Here is a 17,710-nt window from a genome sequence, read left to right as displayed (position 1 = left end):
TTTACGTGAGGGGGCGTTTCACAGTCCTACCAGTTGACGGAGTTTTTGTACAGTTTTCTACAATTTTGAAACTTATTGTTGAATATTTGGAGGAAATTTATATATTAACAAAAATTGGAGATTAATGGGTGTTATTTAAATAGGACAAGTTTGAATTAGAGTTTTTTTTTAGTGGTAATTTGTGAGTAGGATTTTATCGTTAGGGTGGTAGTATGTTTTGTTGTATGACGTCACATCTTTGACATTTCTTTGATTTCATGATATTTTCCATTAGATTTATGTGTCGTGTGCGGTTCTGCCGCAGAACAGTATTAGTGGAGGAAATATTTTCATAAAGCCTGTTGTTTTTATACGATTTTACATAGATAAAAACAGTACAAATATTAAAAAAGACTGACGTGCGGTGTTTTGTGGGATTTTCAATTGTTTTGGGCGTTTTGACATCTGTCAAAGTAAAGGAGGGCGTATTCATTGCCAAGGAAAATCCGAATTCCTTCGCTGGTTATTTAAATAACTGTTCCGAGTGTTGAAAATAGTGCCTTTTCACGACAAATGTACGCGAAATCGGAGATTTCCCTGAGGCTTTAAGGTACGTCATCACGTATTTTCACTGCGAACTGTTCGGAAATCAAGTCGACCAAGTCTCCATTTATTTTGATTTTCGAACGTGGACGGTCGATGCGATTTTCGCCGATTCGCCGCTTCTTGATTTCATTTGCAAATTGCACGTCGAAAATGGGTTTTATTGGATTACGTGCGATAAATTTTGCCGATGCATGCGTCATAATTATTCACGGAATTTATTTAATTATTGACTGCGATTGGCGAAAACATTTCGCGTATTGATCAACTTCGACATTCACACGTTCTCGGAGGAATTGACAAAAATTAACAAGATTGTCGACCACTTCTTGGGATTTTTCCGCTGCGGAAAATCCAGTTCAATCAGGTGACCAGCTCTATTCAATTCCATAATTGTGAAATTGAAATGTTAAAAAAAGATGTTTTTATCAAATTTATCATCCCTTATCGTCGCCGGACGCCGGACATTCGAACATGTCTGTTTCGCTATCAGTTTGGGCAGTTTCCGGCAGTGCATCGCCCGTATTGAACCGGTGCGTGATCCACCGATTTTCAATACGTTTCCGGTCTGATTTGTTTATCTTGCTGGAATTTTTCTTTTCCTGTTCCCAAAAATTTTTTCTACAACTTGAAAATTTATAATTGACAATTTTTTTTAAATAAACTTGTTAAACAAAACGTTTTTTATTTTATTTTGATTTACCACTTGTAATTTATTTATTTTTTGCATGAGTGGATATTAAAATATATTTTTTAAACGTGTCTTTTAAATTAATTATAAATTGACACATACATATAACAGAAACAGATCAATTTGATTATTATTCTGTATTAGAAAAACACCAAGCGAATCCCTTTAAAGAAAACACAGAGGTCAAATATTCCACTGAGTCTTTTCGTCAGACAGGAAGTCGAGTCGCGCACATGAGACAAAATACGAATGGGAAAAGTGCCCCTTCCAGACTATCCGGGGGGTGCCGCTCGGTCAACGAACCCAAAAACACAAATTTATTAGTTCACTACAAAAATTTTAGCCCTCCTACAAAAAAAAAGAAAAATGCGTGTGGAACAATTTAAAATTGAAAGAGAAATTGATATGACTCACATCACTGTTAACGATTCCTCACGTCCCTCTTCTTGTACGAAAAAGTTTTCCAGTGTCGTTGGCACCGGGTGTCGTCCGACTACGACGACGGCGGTTCATTAGCACCGCCGAAAATCTAAACTGCCAGTCTGCATAGCGCGGCGGTTCGTCGCCTCTTTTTTGAGGCCCAATCTGGGTCCATGCTTCACTGTCCTTTTACTACTAGAGTCAATTTCCACTATCAGTCATTTTTATGTAATAAAGCAACTTTTCTGTCTAACGATTATGAAAAATTCAATCTAAACTTTATGAAAGAAGTTTTTATGTACTTGTTGCTAATAAATTATAACGGTAAAGAACTAGATTGTTGTTTAGAATGTTTAAAAAACAATAATAAGAAGTCTGCGTACTATTTATTTTCAAGTCTGGTATCATAAATTGTTTTGAAAACATTTTTATAAATATTTTTCGCTGTGATATTGCAATAAATAAATGTTTAGATAGAAACTGCTTAATATTCTAAAATGTAACTAATTGAATATTTTGTTTTAAAAGTATAAATTTAAATCTAAAGGAACATTAAAATTTTGCATTTCTTTAAAATTATTGATTATTATTTTACATTTGTAGTAGATTTAAGATTTACTTGGATCGATTCTGGACATGAAAAAAAAACTTTTCTGTCTAGCGACTATGAAAAATTCAATCTAAACTTTATGAAAGAAGTTTTTATGTACTTATTGCTAATAAATTATAACGGTAAATAAACTAGATTGTTGTTTAAAATGTTTAAAAAACAATAATAAGAAGTCTACATGCTATTTATATTCAAGTCTGGTATCATAAATTGTTTTGAAAACATTTTTATAAATATTTTTTCGCTGAGATACTGAAATAAATAAATGTTTAGTTAGAAACTGCTTAATATTCTAAACTGTAACTAATTGAATATTTTGTTTTAAATTTAAATCTAAAGGAACATTAAAATTTTGCATCTATTTAAAATTATTGAATTTTATTATACATAGTTTTAAGATTTAAATGGATCAATTTTGAAAATGAAAAATCTTTGTGCCATTTTCTGACAAGCAATTATATTGTAAATTATGAATTTACAATATAATTGCTCATATTTCTAAATTTAAACTAATTTATTATTTTATTAGATTTTAAGAGTTTAAATTTGAATTTAACAAGATTAAAACTTTCAAATAAAAATTTACTTGTATTGATTTTGGGGTTGCAATATTATTTAAAAACAGGCGATGGTATTAGATTGTCAAAAACCAAATATTTCACCACCATATTCCGTTTCTAAATTGTGACTATTTAATTATTTTGTGAAATTTTAAAATTTTAAATTTAAATGTAAAAACATTAAATTATCAATAAATTAATGTATTTTACAAGTAGAAACTGCTTACAATTCTAAATTGTAAACGTTCGATTTCCAGACAGGCAATCAATAAATAAATATATTTTTAAATAGAAACTGCTTACATTTTTAAATTGCAACTGTGTCAGATTTTAAAAATTTAAATGTAACACTCAAATTTTCAAATAAACAATAAAAGATTTTTTAATTTAAAATTTCTAAGTAGTTTTAAAATTAATTTGAATTGATTCAAATGAAGTCCTTGAGAGATTTTCTGGCAAGCAGTGACATTGGAAATGTATTTATTCTTCAAAAAGATTATCGTAAAAGATGTCCAAATTGTTAAGCATCTTATTATTTTTTATCAGTTTTTAAAATTTATATTAAATTCTCAATAAACTTTTTAATTAGGATACTTAGAATTAAAATACATAATTTTCAGTAGATTTTTGGGTTCAAGTTGTATTGATTCTAGAATTATAAAATCGCTATAGAAGTTCTCGACGAGAGTTAACATAGGAAACGTAAATTCTTCATTATATAAATGTATTTACAAGTATATATTATTTTATTATCAGGTTTTCAATGCTTCCAATAAACAATTCCTTCAGGATTTTGTAAATTAAACAGTTCAACTTGGAGTGATTATAAAATTATATTTTTTTTTATATTATAAATGTATTTACAAATAGAAATTGCTTACATTTCTAAGTTGCAACTAATTGTAATCAATTAGTTATCAGCTTTTCAAAGTTTCCAGTAATCAATTTCTTCAGGATTTTCTAAATTAAACAGTTCAACTTGGAGTGATTTTAAAATTATCTTGCATTGATTCTAGAGTTGTAACGCCGTGGTTGCAATTTCCAGACAGACGATGACATTGGAACGGTGCTCGGGCGTCCAGACGTGAATCGGGATGCAGTGGCGTTGCAGCGAGCGTCGTCTCGTGATTTATCTTATTGCAACTGGGGAATATTGATTTTCTTTTTCCGCGTCGGCGGCGCGGCGCGCCCCGTCGTTCACCCAAAAACCGCCAGACCGCCGACGAGAAAATTACTGTTCAATTTTACGTAGAAAAACCGGATAAAGTCTTTAAAGTTGCGACTAACGTGATATTTTTGAACAAGACGCACGTGTCCCCGTAAATGCCTAATTTTAACCCATCTCCCCAGCGAAGAAACGGATACAGGAAGGCATCCAAAAACTACCCACATCTGTCCCGGTTTTCCCTTCAATTAATCATCGTCCCCCTACGTGGCTTTTGGATGTGTCGCGTGTCAATCGTGTCTCCGTGTCATATGCTGCTTTATTTTTTCTCTTACAATTTTATGCACATCGTAACGTAAGTTTTGGACCGGAAGCTCGGTGAATCTCGGTTGCATCTGGCGCTGCCAACAGGTGTCGGATTGCGTGTCGGGCGGCATCCCACCGCCGTTTCATCTCCGTCGTCGGCATCTCCGCCGCCGCGAGTCGCGGGGTTAGCGCCCTCGACGGTCTAGACTCGGGTTTCGCGTTCCCCCTCCTAGTGCTCGATCGGGGGTCGACACCTTGTCAGCGCTCGACCACCGTTTTTAATGCTATTTACTACTATTTATTGGTTATATTTTGCCCCTCCCCTATTATTTATCTCTATAAAATATGTTCAGAGAAATTTTAGTTTTTATGAAAGATGCTTAAAAATCCAATTTAGTGGAACATGAAATTGATAAACGAATAAAAAATCATCTTAAATTGTTTTCAATCAAACTAAATATTTTTTCCGTAAAATTATCATATCATTTTTATTCTTCATTCATTATGCATAGTTACAAAGTTGAGTAATTCATTTAGATTGTTAAATAAACTTAAAAAAGTGTTTATAGTTACAAAATTCGATATTCTTACAAAAAATAAGTATTGCGAGTTAATATTTACAACAGGAGGGAGTTTCAGTATCTTGTTTACCTCAGAATGGTTGGTTATACTTAAAGCGGAAGTGCCAGTAAGGTCCTTACTGCATAAGTTTTCTTAATCCTGTATATTATAACAATTTAGAATAGACCTATTCTTTGATTACAATTTTTTAGTTTTATGATTTATTCGAACATGTAAAGGTGGTGTAACGTATTTCACTTATCTATCTCTAGTTATATTTATTTATTTTATCATGTTTAGATTTTATTTAAAAATATACTTTTGGGTTTTCAATAAAGTACGAAAACTTTATTTTGTGAAAAATCCAAACATAATTATTTAATTTATTTTGTTGCATACTCATGGACATCCAACCCAAGGCATCTTCTTGGTACGGAATAAACCAGTTCTTATAATGTTTTCTACGGAGTTTGAGCCCATTCTGTTTACACGATGTCAAACATTAATATTTTTTATATTAATCTGGGCGCTGTGAAGATCATTTGAGTACCGATATGTTTGATCATGAAACTGTGTTTTCTTATGCTTAGAGGTGTGCTTCGAATCATTATCCGAGCTAGGCATATTTTCCTCAGCAAATGGCAACATTGAATCCTCTAATATACTTATACTGGAAACGGTCCATTTTACTCATTATGTGTTCTAATGGACCAAAGCCAGATCGAGAAAAACAGTCCCAAGTCATTGGGCTACCAGCACTTTCTATTTTTCTTTGCTTATAGACGGAGATTCTTGCATACCTCTTTTTGGAGCAGTTTTAATGTCACTGTTAAATACATTTTTTAAGGATAATAAGCAATACTCATTAAAAAATTTAAAAATTTGTTATTATTTTGTTTGAGCCCATTTCGTTTACGCGATGTCAAACATTATTATTTTTTATATTAATCTGGGGGATGTGAAGATCATTTGAGTACCGATATGTTTGATCATGAAACTGTGTTTTCTCATGCTTAGAGGTGTGCTTCGAATCATTATCTTGTTAATAAATTCAAGTTAGTGGGATATTTTCCTCAGTAAATGTCAACATTGAATCCTCTAATATGCTTATACTGGAAACGGTTCATTTTACTCATTATGTGTACTATTGGACCAAAGCCAGATCGAGAAAAACAGTCCCAAGTCATTGGGCTACCACCACAGTGCTTTACAGTGGAAGCTTGGAATTTTATCTACAATCTCTGTCCAGTTGGTCGTCTTACATATCATCTACCATCAGAATCAAATAAGTTAAACTTTCATTCATCGTTCCATAGAAGGGTAACCTATTTTTGAAATGTCCAATTAAGATACCCTCTGGCAGAAGCCTTTCTGGTCTTTCTATTTTTCTTTGATAGCAAAGGTTTTTTGACGGAAATTCTTGCATACCTCTTTTTGAAGCAGTTTTAATGTCATTACGAGTATAGATATTCTGTGAATGATTTTTGTTGTTGCGCTGTTATTAATATTTAATAACTTCGCAATGTCTGTTTTTGTTTTTCCAGATTGAAACAGAGTCATCACTTTTTGTCTAAGGTCTGATAAAGTAATATTTCATATATAAAGTTTATCAATTCAATCATTGTTAAATACATTTAAAATGCAAATTTGTATGAAGTACTCATTTTTAAGAATATCAAACAATACTCAATAAAAAATTTAAAAATATAAATCGACAAATAAATGGGTATATATAATTGTAACATAAAACTGAAAAGTTGAACTTCTCAAGAAAATGGCTAAAATTCAAATTCCATGCTTTTTTTCCACTACTGTACATCTATTTTATTATATTTTTGAAATATTAAATTTTAAATAATATTAGTTATTTTAATTGAAAACGTTTGTCTTTATAAAATCTTAAAAATTTTTTCTCTAAAACATATTAAAAAAGTTATATTATTTAAGTTATTGAATTTAATTTATTACTGAGTTTATAATAAATCTTTCAAAAATACAATACTAATTTTAATTATAATTTCTGTAATATGTTTCTGTTTATAAAATATTTTTTTCTGTAAAAAAGTATTATAAAAGTTATATAGTATTACTTAATTTTATATTATATTAATATAAAATAATAATACATAATATGTTTTTCTGTTTAATTAGAGGTCGATATATTGTTCTATTTAAAAGAGAGAGATTTTTTACAACCTATATACCCTCTATATCTGGTGATATATGCACGCCACTTAATTTATAAATATCCCTGTTTATTATTTATTTTTGTAACTCTCATAGTAGTAAAATGGCAATGTTTTTTCTCACGAACCACTAATAAAATTGAAGTGTGCGTTCGCCCCCTATTTGTCACTTAAAAACTAGAGATGCGGGATGGGAAAAAAGTTACGAATTAACCGAACTGATGCTGGCACATTGTGGTTGCTCGAATAAGGGTGAATCAATTGAGTTTTTGTTAAAAAATTGATTTTTAATCAGTGATTTTGTTTGTTACAGATTAGCAACAAGATTTCATACAGAACTAAGGTGAGTTTTCCACTCGGGTACGGGTTTGAGAGGCGTGACCGGAATACCGTTCGTTGTTTAATTAGTGCGACCATTAATGGGCCCATCGTTTTCCGTTCGCATATTAATCGACTCATTTTTGTCGATTGTTTGCTTCGTATAATTTGCCAGGTTCACAACTCACAACCAAAAGCAAATAAGAAAGAACACGATCGCGTTCTCGCCGTTAAAATTCATCGAGTCGGAAATGAAATTAAAGTCGCCGGTCCGGTCCTGTGTCGGTGGCGCTGTCGTCGCGGCGCCGACCGCCGCCGCGACCAAAACACCGCGCGGCCCTCCCAAGATGGTGGCCGTCGTCGTCGACCGTCAGTGAAAACGCGTGAACCACGACGGCCGGCGACCGTTCACCGGACGAACGCAACCGCGACATCGCCACCCAGTGCAGTCGACGACGCCGCGAAGACGTCCGCGTGCGTGCGACCCCCACTGGCCATGACACTGGCGACGACGGACACACCCCTTTCGATTGCCAGGTGCCACTTGGGGTGAATTGCGACCGGAATCGGGGACATGATGGCGGTACGGATGGACAGCAATCCCGGCAGGAAGATCTACGGGAAAGTGACGGTAGGTCCGGGGGGTGCACGCCCACCCCCGCGCCGCGTGCCGGCCGGCGAACTCGCGACACACGCCGATTTTTCCTGCTAAATGTGATGTTGTAATTCATTAATAATTCGACGACGTATATGGTATTTCGTGTTTTGGGATGAATCAAAACAAAACAAACTGTGACAGTTGTAAGTAAACCACTCCCCTTTTTAACGTCGCCAATTGTGGTTGATAAAATAAAATTCGAAATCGAATAAATCGAAAATGATGTATGTAATAGCTTATTTCACCAACACGAATTTAAATATGATGATACTGTTATAATACATGTGATACAAAAAACTAAAACCTTCAACTCTCTTGTCGATTCCAATTGTTGATTTGTATGTTTGTGAAATTTAATAATAAAATATACGTTTGTGTTTATAATCATGCAAATTTATTAGAAAACAAGGTACTTAAAATACTTTTACTATGACTACTTTAGAATAGTGGTTTTCTTGAATAAATTTTAGAAACAAAACAATTATATTTCATCCACAATAACAGTGTGAAATTATTGTTTAATGTAAAACTATTTGTTTTTATTCATTTTGTTTATATTTTCTAATAATTGTGCGAATTAATTTGTCTTCCTTAACATCCACAAGTTTAAACGGTTTTCCCTCATATAAATAGAAGAAATTCATTATAATTAATTTATGGCACATCCAAGAATGTTATTAAAAAATTGTTTCGAAGTGTGACTGTATCGATTTTCTTCAAGCACACATATACACACACATACACACAGACAGAGAGAAAATATCGCGTGTCCGAGGTTGGGGTCGTCGTCGTCGCGGCGTCGTCCAGCTGGTTTGAGGCGCGCGCGCTGCCCGACTCTCGACTTCGGCCCGGTCCGTCACCATATGTTTTTCGGGTGTGGGTGTCTCGTATCGGAAATCGAATCCGGGTGCCAGACGTGCACGCCCCCTTTTCACCCATCCCCCTCGCCCCCACCACATCTTTGATCCGTGAGGTTGGACGCGAGAACGGTTTTTCCCCCTGGCGGGCGCCGGAAACGGCGTCGGAGTCGTGGACGAACCGCGAGACGGGAAACGTGCCCTTTTCCGTGATTCCGTCGAAGGGAATGTTTCGGTGAATTTTCTGTGAACGGACTTGTTTATTGGTGACATTCGTATACAGGATTTATGAACAATTTTTATACTATAACATCTAGGTATGGTTAATTTGTTTGTTTATTTAAATTGTTGTGCATTATTTTTAATATTTTACTTAATATTTAGTTAGTAAAGTAATTATTTCAAATAAAATTATTACATAATAGTTTTGAGAGAACTCGCAATTTTTAATATTGTGTCTTCTAACTAACAGAATTATTTTTTTAACTAAGTTTCATAAATAAATTTAGTCAGTGTAATTTAAGATTAAACTGATTATTATATTTTTTCTTGGAGACAAAATAAATAAAATTAGCCTCGTCCCCGTTTTCTTTTCTCCGTTTTCATTCGCAAACATAACACTCGATTTCCAGGGTCGTTTTTCCATTGTATCATCGCCGTTTATGTTTTCTACGATGGAGGATTGATTTTCCAGAACTGGTTGCATTTTAGATAATATGTATGGAAAAATGTTTCAACCAGATAACGCACAGAAACGGTTCAGTTCAGCCAAGGTTAAACTAATTGAACCAATTACTCGGATACGTGTCGGAATATCGATTTTCTGGTTTTTGCGTCCCGGTTTCACCGTCACAAAATCATTTTTTTTCAGTTGAGACAATTAAGTTACGAGTCCGGGGAAAACCGCGATTTTTATCATGTTTATCATGAACGGCTAATCACCGTGAAGCGGTCGTAAATTATTAAGACACGCATTAAATCGAAGCTGTGTTGCTGAAACCGCTTACTCCGAACTAAAACCAACCACAACCGTATCGTATCGATTTTGAACGTTTCGGGTTACAAAAGGTGCAACGCTGCACGCTGCCATTCATTCATCCGGTTTTATGTGCATTTTATTAGTTTTCCGACAAGACGGGGGTGGATTAATTGCCGCAACGCATCGATTCTCTGTGTGTCGGAATTTCGTTTTAAAATTGCTCCAAAACAAAACCTGTCGAATAGATTACACAACACAACATGAACAATCCGTCACAAACATCTGTGGCACTGAATCCCGTCTCTGCATAATTCATAAACCGTACAGTACGACGACGAATCTCGTCGCGCGTCATTTTTTTTATTCACATTAAAACCGGAGACGAAATCAATTCGTGAAGACGGTTTCCTCTTCCTGTCCCCCAACAAACGTTCGTGACGGCCTGAAAGCGGTCCACTTTTGAATCGGACACGTGCTCACATCCGGATCACACACGCCGGCCGGACACGAAACCGGAGCACGGGAGGCAAAAATAAAATTCCGGTGCGCGTTCGCCACATGTCCGACGTTTAACGTCTTGGCGTTTCGATTACCGTTCGTTAAACGGGAAGAGGATGATTTGGGGGGAGGGTTCGCGATTACGCAACGGACGCTATATTTAGTCTTTGGGATTTTAAAGACGGGAAACGAGATGAATGAACCGTCATCGTTATTTGTTTACGTTTTTTCCCTGGCTCTCTCTCCTTCTCTGTCGTTCTCTTGTTGTTGGCGGGTCGACACCTGCGAACCCGGCCACCACCCGGGTACCGGACGATATATGATGAACGGCGAGAAAGTGAGACGGAGAGAACGGGGTACCGTAACTCGGCCTCGATACGTCGCGCGGCACGGAATGGCATTCCGTCGAGAATGCGAACCTGCCCGTTCCTCGTCCCCGCCGGCCGCCGCGCCGGTGCGCTTCTTCGTCCGCCTCATTCACATTCACGGAATGCCGTCCGGGTGAATTTATTATCTTAACCCCCTCGCCGACAACAGAGGACGGCACTTTCGGCGGACGAGCGTTAGGCAACCCCCGTAATCGGATTGCGATTCGGGTTGTGTGCATTGGAAAAATTGCGATTGCAGGGATGACATTTATTTTGGGAGCGTGCGTACGGCCACGGTGGGAGAGAGGCCGGTGTGAAATCGCGGCCCGGCTCTCGGGCCGGCAGTCAGTCCGTAACCTTCGCGCCGTTAATCATGTGATCGGTGCATGTGTGTCACCATTTTATCCGACACAAACACACACGTACTGACTAATTAAAGTCATCTCGTCTGAATTCGTGCTGTTGTGTGATGTGTTTTGGTGAGTTTCGGCTTTGAAGGATTACGCGGCATTAAGATTGAGGTGAGACTTGCTCGGGATTTTCCAGAGGGATGGTACGACTCTCCGGTTTTAACCGGAGGAATGTTGCCCATCTTAGAGGACTGGTAAAAGTGGGTAAAAGTGGGACGAAGATTGTTTTATCTTCGACGCTTCCTTCCATCCGCAATCAAAAATATGTTAATTGGAATTGGCGTGACACATCGCTAATGTTCACACCCATGCATTTTTGTCACTCATTTACATTTCGCATTCCAATCACTTTTACAGTTTGATTGAGAAAAAACCTTTTCGTACGGCTTAAAGACGGTAGACTCGGTGCCGGCGACGCCGACGTCGCAATCCGGACGGTTTTAAATTAGATTCGCAGCCGAACGATGGGAAAAACATACTTGCTTGTTCGTGGGAGTGTGCGGTTTTTCAGATGGTTGTTTATTGTCTTGTTTCACGATTAATGTGAAATATGTCAGGAGATTTTTGCTAAATCCTGCTCTACGCTTCATTACGGTATCATCCCATCGACTGCGCCAGTTTCACATATTTTCCTGTCGTACATGAATGACATTTTTTTTGTGCTGCGACAGCTGGAGCATTATACAAACAACACAGATAAAATTTAATGAGCTTATTGTTGATACTTTTTATATTCATCAAACGTTATCAGTCGCGTTTAGATTTGTTTTGTGTTATGTTCAAATACGTCGTACCAATATTTGATTTGACAAATCTTTACAATTAAAAGAAATAAATAGTTGTGGAATTATTTGTACAAGTGCGCATTTTTGCGTAAACATTGGCCGGTTTATTTTCAGCGACGATAACCTAACCCAATGTTTTTTTTCTATCGCCCGATAATTTCAATTTTTTGTGCGATACGATTTTCGGCTAAATTTAGCCTCCCCTCGTATAATGACGTGCGGTGCGACGACTCCCTCCGTGATTCACCGCGAAGGTCACGACCGCCCGAAATAAACTTACCCCCAAGGAACACGCGTACCTGCGCTGGTTTATAATTAGAAAATCGGACTTTGTTGGGCACACACGGGGTCGTTGACTGTTTTTCTCTGTTCGAGGGAAAGAAGTGACATTTCGACACTCGCCACACCTATATTTCGATTTGAGACGACGACTACCACAACGGAACCTGGTTTGTTGTTGTTGTTGGGTTTTGCAATGGATTCTTTGTTCGGTTGGTCGCGACGCGCCGATTATCGCCGCGAACTTCGACCCTTCGTATCAAGGTTTTATCGGGCAGCTTCGAGTGACTAATGGATTCTTCCAATAAATGTTGTTCCATCGACGGAAATCTGTGGTATTTTCAATGAATCCTTATAAAAAATCAACGTTTGCGTTGTGCACTTTTCTTTTTAGTTTTTAAACTTGCGACTTTATCTTGCAATTTTATCACAATGTAGCTGAATTTCAAACAACTTTGTTGTTAATCTGTTACTAGGACTATTTAAATTTTATTTTGAAAAGTATAATTATCATCCCATCGACTACGCCATTTCTAAGCTTCAATCACAGTCACAATTTTATTGAATCTTATCTTCGTGAAGATCTCATCTCATCATGAAAAAAAAAATTATTAAATTTCTTACTTTATAACCTCATCGCATCCATAATTAAATATCATATACCTATCGACATGCATTTGATCCTACTGAGTTTTGAAAGAGATATCATGTATGACAAAGACAATAAAATTCTCCACTACAGGGCAAAATTGCAGACTTTTACTGTCTCTGCCGTACTTGAAATCTCTCTCAAAATGTAGTCGGATCAAACGTTTTTCAATCGGTATACAGGGTGTCCCAAAATATGTGGGCAATCTCCCGGGTTCAGATAAAACACAAAATAATAGGACAAGTTCCTATATATGTATATATATATATATATATATATATATATATATTCCTATAGCCTTCTTCACGTAGATACGGGCCCATAATGGGTGCCCTCGGAAATCGTTTGTTTTTAAATAACTTTTGAAGTCCTAGATCAAATTGAATAATTTTTCAATATGATGATAACCAGGTAAGTCTTATTAAAATGGTCCGTTTAAATTACATTCCGCTTATTTAATTTGCCGGGGACGGCGGACTAGTTCCAACACATTAATGCTATTTTTTGTTACGCTTTGAATGATAAAGATATATGTTATTTTTTATTTTATAAAATAATAATAAATATAACCAAACAAATTGAAATCTCATTGATTTATAACCGTTTCGTTGAAATTCGAATAATTGAAGTGCTTAATTGGGTTTATTGTTACTAGGACTATTTAAATTTTATTTTCAAAAGTATAATTATCCCATCAACTGTGCTATTTCTAAGCTTTTGTCACAATTTTATTGAATTTTACCTTTGTGAAAATCTCTTCTTTCATGAAAAAAAATTACTAAATTTCTTATTTTATAGTCTCATGGTATCCATAATTAAATATCATATATATAGGGTGTCCCAAAATATACGCAGATACGGGCCAATAATGGAAATCTTTTGTTTTTAAATAACTTTTAAAATCCTTGCCAGAGACGGACTCTAACACATTAATGCTATTTTATTATTTAATTTCTATTTATTATTCTGACAAGTTTATAGAAATTTCCATTGAATGCACCAGTTTATAAAATTGAAATCTCATTGATTAATAACCGTTTCGTTGAAATTCAAATAATTGTGTGTTTAATTGGGTTTTTCGGTTTAGTAAAATATACAGCCAGATGTTGACGTTTTAAGATTGTGAACGAGGCGTTTTGCGCCCAAGTGAGAAAAAAATCACCGTCCGAAGAATGAAATAACGGTACCGTTTGTTTGTTTGTTTGGGAACTGTTAAATCCTAGAAAAAGCTAATTAATTATTTAAAAAAAAATCGTAAAATAAGTATTAATTAACCTGGTTTAATGCGGTTTTGTCAGTAAACAGTAATAATTTTAACAGTAACAGTTTGCCGCAGCGACAAATCGCATAAATTAAAACTAATTGTGTTCTGTTCGTTTACTATTAAATTGCATTCCGATAGGCGGCGTCAAAAATCTCCCACGATTAAAATTAGAAACTCGCCCCGTTCCATTCATAAGAAGCCAAGAAGCAAAGAAGTAAACAAGCAGCAAAGAAGCCGTTTCCCCGGTGTTTCGTTCGATCGCCATTCAATTGGAATACGGCCGGAGGCGGCGTTCCTATAATGCCCCGCTCGATTCGTAACTGTTGTTTCGCGAATTCGGTGCGGACAGCAGGGATCAACGTACGAGAAACGCGCTCTCCGCGCGTCCGACGGAATCAATCACGACTCCTTTGGCATTCCGACATGATTGTCTGTTATTAGATGGTGAAGGAACAGTTCGATGATGGCACGAAAAGAAAACCAACAACGTGGGTCGAAATAGGGATCGGGATCGGGGTCGAGATCGGGATCGGGACCGGGACCGGGACCGGGACCGGGATGGGAACAGATGATGATGCAGTATGCGATCTGCGATTCGCGCTGCGAGCGTCGTTCGTCGGTCGGCCAGCGCCTACTTTCCGTCCGTTGAACTCTCAAGGTCACGCGGCGTCTGTCCTCCATCCATTTCGGCCGGCCGTCCTTGTCGCTCCTTTCGGCGCACGCCACTCGAAACTCCTTCGGCCAGCGCGAAAAATTCAAGCCGGCGAGGGGCCCGCGTGGGATGCGAGTGCATCTATCGCTTTTCCGTTGCCGCAGCCGCAGCCGCAGCCGCAATCCGACGCCCGCAAACGGACCTAAACGGACGTCGAACAGCTGATTAGCCGACGACGGCTGCACGTCCAGATTCGGTGCGAAAATCGAAAGGTCGCCATCGCGATCCGGTGAAGTCATATTGAGTTAGGAGGAAAAAAAAAATCGGTCGATGCATACACGGTTTTGTACGAGGGAATTCTTATCGGGTGATCTCACGACGCGCACTTGTGCGCTGACTCACCATCTCGCCACTTCGTATGCGGCACGGCCAAAGCGCATCCGGATCCGACCGAAACAGTTAACTCACTCCGTTTGTTGTTTTTATTTTCTATGCTAGACTGACTTATCGTCGATTATATATCTTCTCTCGAACTATCGATTGTTATCCTTATCGATGGTTCTGGAAATCTTAATCTGTTATTAAATGTATCAAAATACAGGCGAACTTCCACAACTTGAAGCAAATTGGTTGGGTGAAAATTATGTATAATTTTTACTTGAAAACTCGAACTGAATATTTAGCGCAACGTTCGATGAGTCGAATTTTTGGGGAAACTTCTATTTAAAATTATTTCACCGCATGCTTTATAACCTAGTATTATTTTTTAGTTAGTGTACTTTTCCAGTATCTTATGTATTATCTGGCTTAAGTCATACTTTCATGATAGATACACATTTATAATTTTTTATCTGGGTATTTAATAACTCGAAGTCTTGATAACACGATTTTTTGTCAAATCATGGCTCAAGTTACCGAAGTTCGATTATGAGTATGTACTTTTACTGTTTTCCTTTAAAAAACATACTCAAAAAGGATTTTTTTTGTTCAGTAAATTAAAGTCGACACTCCACATGTAATGTTTTCAAATATTTTTATTAAATACTAAAGAACACCGCGATTAATTCAAAAACTATGGATAGTATTCAGTAACTACCCAACAATACACGGAGAGTAACTAGGAAGTGGTGGTCGTATGTTATCGTTCGATTTTGATAATTCTGAAATATATTATTGATAAAATTGGAGCCGTTACTTTATTACTGTATGTGTCAGATAATATGTATTTTCATTGCTTTTCAAAAATAAGCCCAAAAAGAATTATTTTTTCAACAAATAATAATAATATTAAATAACAAAATTATTATATATTAAAATAGGATATAGCATAAGTGATTCAAAATTAAGGATAGTTTCCAATGATTTTATCGATATTGCCGCTAATATTGGAGAGATGTGTCAAATAGTACGTAATTGTATTGTTCTTAAAATAACTTGCTTTAAAATTCAGAAAAAATTGTTGCCAACAAAGTTCTATCCCATCGACTGCGACATTTCTAAGCTTTTGTCACAATTTTATTGAATTTCACCTTTGTGAAGATCTCATCTCTCATGAAAAAAAATTATTAATTTTTTTACTTTATAATCTCATCTTATTAATAATTAAATGTCATATACCTATGTGTCAAATAATACGTAATTTTATAGTTTTTAAAATAAGTTGCTTTAAAATCCATAAAAAATTGTTGTCAGCAAAGTTCTAATGAAATATTTTCAAATAATTTTGTTAATTAATTAAATAATGCAGAACTACCGGTAGTACCCAACTACCACCAAAAACACACGGCGAGTCGCTATCGACTATGGATGGGATCCTATTGTAGTCCTTCATCTTAGTCAAAATTAGGTGAATATCTTGAAAATCGAGATACCCAGCTATAAATTTTTGACCTCTGACTTTTTAAGGTGCGGCCATCCTATCATGTGTGAATTTTGAGGTAAGTTTTGGGATGTCAAAATATAAGTTTATAAGAGTTTATAGCTGAGTATCTTAATTTCCGAAAAGAACTCCCTATAATGACTTGACTATTGACAGGTTTCAGTAGTTTTAATGTGTATTATCTATATTGTCGCTAAAGTAGAAAATTTAGAAAAAATGGTTTGTTAGCAAAATTAGATAAAGTATCTATTTATCAATAAACTGTCGGTAACCTATCGATAATGTAGTGTTATCGATAGTATCCTACCACCATTCCAAAACTCACAGTGAATTACTAAAAACTAGTGATCGGATTATATATATATATTCCCATCAATAGTTTCCGATAATTCTAAAGTGTATTATCCATATTATTAGATTAATTCGTTACTGTATTAAATAATATGTATTTTGACTCCCTTCAAAGATACTAGGGTGGAGTGAAAAGTAACCTCATTCACCTCCAAAATACGCTGCCATCGCGGTTATGATGCCTTATAATCCATTCATATTTAGGCCGACGTGTCAAATTTCAGCGCGATACAGCTCTTAGTTTTGTTTTGATAGCTGTGTTTTGGTTACGTGAATGGCATCAAGATTATTGTTCTCTCATAAAACATATTTTTTGAGAGGCAAAACGACGAAGGAAACAAAAAAAATTTGATAAATATTATTGGGGCTAATGTTCCTTCAGATTACAACCGTGAAATATTGGTTTGGAGAGTTTCATGGTGGCCGAAACTCCACTGCCGATGAAGTCCGTAACGGTATGCCCTCCGATAGGATTGTCATGGCATACTCATCGTGGACTACCTCGAAAAAAGAAAAACCATCAACAGCGAGTATTACTGCGCATTATTGGAACGATTGAAGGTCGAAATCGCTGCGAAACGGCCTCACATGAAGCGAAAAAAATTTTGTTTTGGCAGGCAATACGCCGGCACACAAGAGCATCGGAAGCTGGAATAAATGTATCGATCTGAAAGGGGTCTAC

At 36.2% G+C, this 17,710-nt stretch overlaps 1 protein-coding gene and 1 long non-coding RNA gene across 6 annotated transcripts in view; both read left to right on the top strand.

Annotated features, from left to right (window-relative positions):
* The first annotated feature begins 280 nt into the window (after positions 1–280).
* The window catches only part of LOC109600530 (protein alan shepard), a 31,245-nt gene continuing 13,815 nt past the window's right edge, over positions 281–17,710 (top strand). For 2 of the 5 annotated variants that reach the window (XM_020016689.2, XM_020016688.2), the window contains exon 1: positions 7,733–8,030. In XM_020016689.2, the coding sequence (XP_019872248.2) occupies positions 7,974–8,030 (57 nt within the window). In that variant the 5' untranslated portion in view covers positions 7,733–7,973. Of the gene's footprint in view, positions 590–7,394; positions 7,425–7,732; positions 8,031–9,098; positions 9,232–11,102; positions 11,281–17,710 lie in introns of those variants that run through there. The other 3 variants (XM_049962954.1, XM_049963713.1, XM_049963306.1) reach the window with 3 other exon arrangements.
* On the top strand, positions 16,574–17,438 carry LOC109600531 (uncharacterized). The gene is made up of 3 exons (XR_002191621.1): positions 16,574–16,644; positions 16,704–16,735; positions 17,411–17,438. It is a non-coding gene; the product is annotated as an uncharacterized LOC109600531 (long non-coding RNA).

Source organism: Aethina tumida, chromosome 1 (genome assembly GCF_024364675.1).
Source record: "Aethina tumida isolate Nest 87 chromosome 1, icAetTumi1.1, whole genome shotgun sequence".
NCBI lineage: Eukaryota > Metazoa > Arthropoda > Insecta > Coleoptera > Nitidulidae > Aethina > Aethina tumida.
Note: the sequence above shows the minus strand (reverse complement) of the source record. Positions and strands in the feature narration are given on the sequence as shown.